Source organism: Austrofundulus limnaeus, unplaced genomic scaffold (genome assembly GCF_001266775.1).
Source record: "Austrofundulus limnaeus strain Quisiro unplaced genomic scaffold, Austrofundulus_limnaeus-1.0 Scaffold455, whole genome shotgun sequence".
In the NCBI taxonomy this organism is placed as follows: domain Eukaryota; kingdom Metazoa; phylum Chordata; class Actinopteri; order Cyprinodontiformes; family Rivulidae; genus Austrofundulus; species Austrofundulus limnaeus.
This window is the reverse complement of record NW_013952857.1, coordinates 394,258-397,648: the sequence shown is the minus strand read 5'-3', so window position 1 is coordinate 397,648 and position 3,391 is coordinate 394,258. Positions and strand designations below refer to the sequence as shown.

General features: G+C 42.4%; 1 protein-coding gene across 1 annotated transcript in view; it reads left to right on the top strand.

Moving 5' to 3' along the window:
• LOC106529620 (leptin receptor gene-related protein) overlaps positions 1-2,938 on the top strand; it is a 7,174-nt gene extending 4,236 nt beyond the window's left edge. The window contains exon 4 of the mRNA XM_014025095.1: positions 1,513-2,938. Coding sequence (XP_013880549.1) covers positions 1,513-1,629 — 117 coding nt within the window. The 3' untranslated portion in view covers positions 1,630-2,938. The remainder of the gene's footprint in view (positions 1-1,512) is intronic.
• The last annotated feature ends 453 nt before the right edge of the window (positions 2,939-3,391 follow it).

The window sequence follows — 3,391 nt, the reverse complement described above, 5'->3', positions numbered from 1 at the left end:
GGATTAGCGCTTGCTAAATTTATAGGCGAAATTTAGAAGCACTAACTGAGGACATTAAATGTCCTAATTGGGTGAGAAGTGTAAATGTATAACATTCTGAAGCCCTATTGGACTGAATTCACTCCATCATACCTGTATGACATAAATCACATCACATTCCAGTAAGACATAGCAGATACATGTAGCCTAGAATGAAGATGATTGTGGCTGAAACAAGTAGTCTAGTCAGTTAGCTCTATTTTTTTCAACATTAAAATTTTACTTTAACATTATGCTCATTATAGACTTCAGAAGAAAAATTGGGGGCAGGGGCTGTATGCTATAGAACCCTGTGGCACAATCTAAGCTTTTATCCTTCCATCCATTTTCTTCTGCTTATCTGGGGTCGGGTGGCGGGGGCAACAGCCTAAACAGAGAGACCCAGACTTCCCTCTCTCCAGCCACTTGGGCCAACTCCTCTGGGGTAATCCCAAGGCATTCCCAGGCCAGCTGAGGAACATAGCCCCTCCAGCGAGTCCTGGGTCTTCCTCTGGTCCCCCTCCGAGTGGGACATGCCCGGAACACCTAACCAGGGAGGCGTCCAGGAGGCATCCTAACCAGATGAACCACCTCAACTGGCTCCTCTCGACGTGGAGGAGCAGCGGCTCTACTCTGAGTCCCTCCTGGATGACCGAGCTTCTCACCCTATCTCTAAGGGAGAGCCCAGACACCCTGCAGAGGAAACTCATTTCAGCTGCTTGTCTCTGTGATCTCGTTCTTTCAGTCACTACCCAAAGCTTGTGACCATAGATGAGGGTAGGAACATAGACCGACCGGTAAACAGAGAGCTTCACCTTCTGGCTCAGCTCCCTCTTCACCACGGCAGACCGGTACAGCGCTCGCATCACTGCAGACGCAGCACCAATCCGCCTGTCAATCTCCTGCTCCATTCTTCCCTCATTCATGAACAAGACCCCAAAATACTTAAACTCCTCCACTTGGAGCAGGACCTCCTTCCCAACCTGGAGGCGGCACCCTGCCCTTTTCCGGCTCAAGACCATGGTCTCAGATTTAGAAGCACTGATCCTCATCACAGCCACTTCACACTCGGCTGCGAACCGCTCCAGTGAGTGCTGGAGATCAGGATCTGATGAAGCAATAGGACCACATCATCTGCAAAAAGCAGAGATGTGATCCTAAGGTCACCTAAAAGGATCCCCTCAACACCTTGGCTCCGCCTAGAAATTCTGTCCATAAAAGTTATGAACAGAATCGGTGACAAAGGGCAGCCTTGGCCGAGTCCAACTCTCACCGGAAACGAGTCCGACTTCAATCTGGCTCACTGATGGGCTGGACAGAAGTCACCAGCTGCCACGTACGTAATAAAGTGTCCTGTGAGTGTAAAACTGAAAAGGTTGCATCTGATTTAATGTCAGTGAGAAATAAAAAATAAAAACAGGCGTTTTTATAGTGTATGTAAACACCTGGCTTTTATCTGTAAGTTGAATAATGTCCGTCCCTTTTTGTCTGCAGATCATGTGGGGAGCCTGTGGCCTGGTGATGGCAGGAAATGTTGTCATCTTCCTCACCATCCTTGGCTTTTTCGTGGTGTTCGGAGGTGGGGACGACTTCAGCTGGGAGCAGTGGTAAAAGGTTTCTGGGTTAATGCACAGACAAACGGGTTAGTGAACCAGCGATGCAGACTGAGACGTGTGTTTGTTCTGTTCTCAATCAGTGGGGTGACACTCATACAACAGAGAGCAAAGTTATTAACTAAACCTGCACATCATCAAGCAGGTTTCTGTGTTGAGGGGATTAGGGTTAGTAAACAGTAGCATGTATCATCATATGTGCCTTATTGATGGGACCAGCTGAAGCCTACTATCATCATATTCACCCTCACTATCCATCATCTCGTGTGTTTTAGCTTGCCTGAGTTTTAACCTGTAAAAGCAACTCATCTTTTGCTGCTGTCTTCTAGAACATTTTATCTGTTAGTAACAGAAAGGGATCCAAAAAAAAAAAAAAATCAACTATTGTCATTTACACAACCCTGCATTATTTCTGCTTTTTCCAAGAGAAGAGAGGCTGTTCTAAAATATGGCTTGTTTAATAGAACTGCTTTGTGAAGCTTATAGATCAGAAAAAAAAGTAAATTTATTCCACACTATTAGACAGTTAGATGTAAAGATTTATTTTCCTGTTTGGTTTTTGTGCTTTTTTGGCTCCAGACTTTATTGCCTTACTTTTTGACCTGATGCAACTGTTTACATTCTCACCAAAGATCATTTTAGACTGCAAACAGGACCGATGATTAACCACTGAAGTGTAGTTTTTGATTCGTGCTGTGCCGTAACCTAATCCTCAGAAACCAGCCGCGGCGTTGGTTTTGTATGAACAGTCCTGGGAAAGTAGCCACGTTTATTTTAGATTCATATTTATATCAAAGAAACAGAATAATGACTAAAGATCAAAGTTAATATATCGAATGTTCAATTTTTCATTGCTTTATGCACCTCTCTGCAATGAAGGGCCTCTTTTGCAAGTTTATTCATGATTGTCTATCTTTGCTACGTGTGTTTCATCTGCAGAAAAATCACTGGTTTTGATTTGTTTTGTCTTTTTTTATTATTATTATTACTGTCATATTATTATATTATTATTATTAATATAGCCCAGTATTGTTTTATCATTGTTGAATATTAATACAAAATGAGATCCTTTGTTCTACTCTTGTTTTTTATTAAGACTTTGATGTAATACTTTAGTTTTTGTCTCATTTAGTTTGATTTATTTTACATTTGGTTCATTTCTGCATTAAGGGGCAATATAGTTTCTGTAACTGACATGTTGAATACAGTCATAACTCTCACACACTAAAGACGACTCAGAGATTATTTTATAAGCTCCTGACCTTATGTTGTCTAACCTTTAATAAAAGTTCTTCATCTGTAGCAAATGTACAGACTCAGTTCTTTGTTGCTGCTGTGACAAGTGTTGAATTTGAGTGTTAAAAACATCAATGTCTCCAGACTCTTTTATCCATTACATTATATTACATTACATTGATGATGGTAGAGTCTGACCTTCTCCAGCACATCCCAAAGGTTCTCCATGGACTCTGTGGAGCCAATCCATGTGTGAAAATGATGTCTCATGCTCCCTGAACCACTCTTTCACAATAAGAGCCTCATGAATCTGAGGTACACTTCGCTGCAGCATGCAGAATGGGGCGGGGACGGACCTTTCCGTCAGTCCCATACCTTATATGGAAATGGGACTATTGCATTCCGGAAATGAAGGTTGCTCCTTAAAGACGCGGGATTAAGAGAGCAAAGGAAGAAGAAAGGAAGAAGTTAGAGAGTTTCTTCTACTCACGTTCAAGTACACCCTAACCCTAACCCGTTAATAT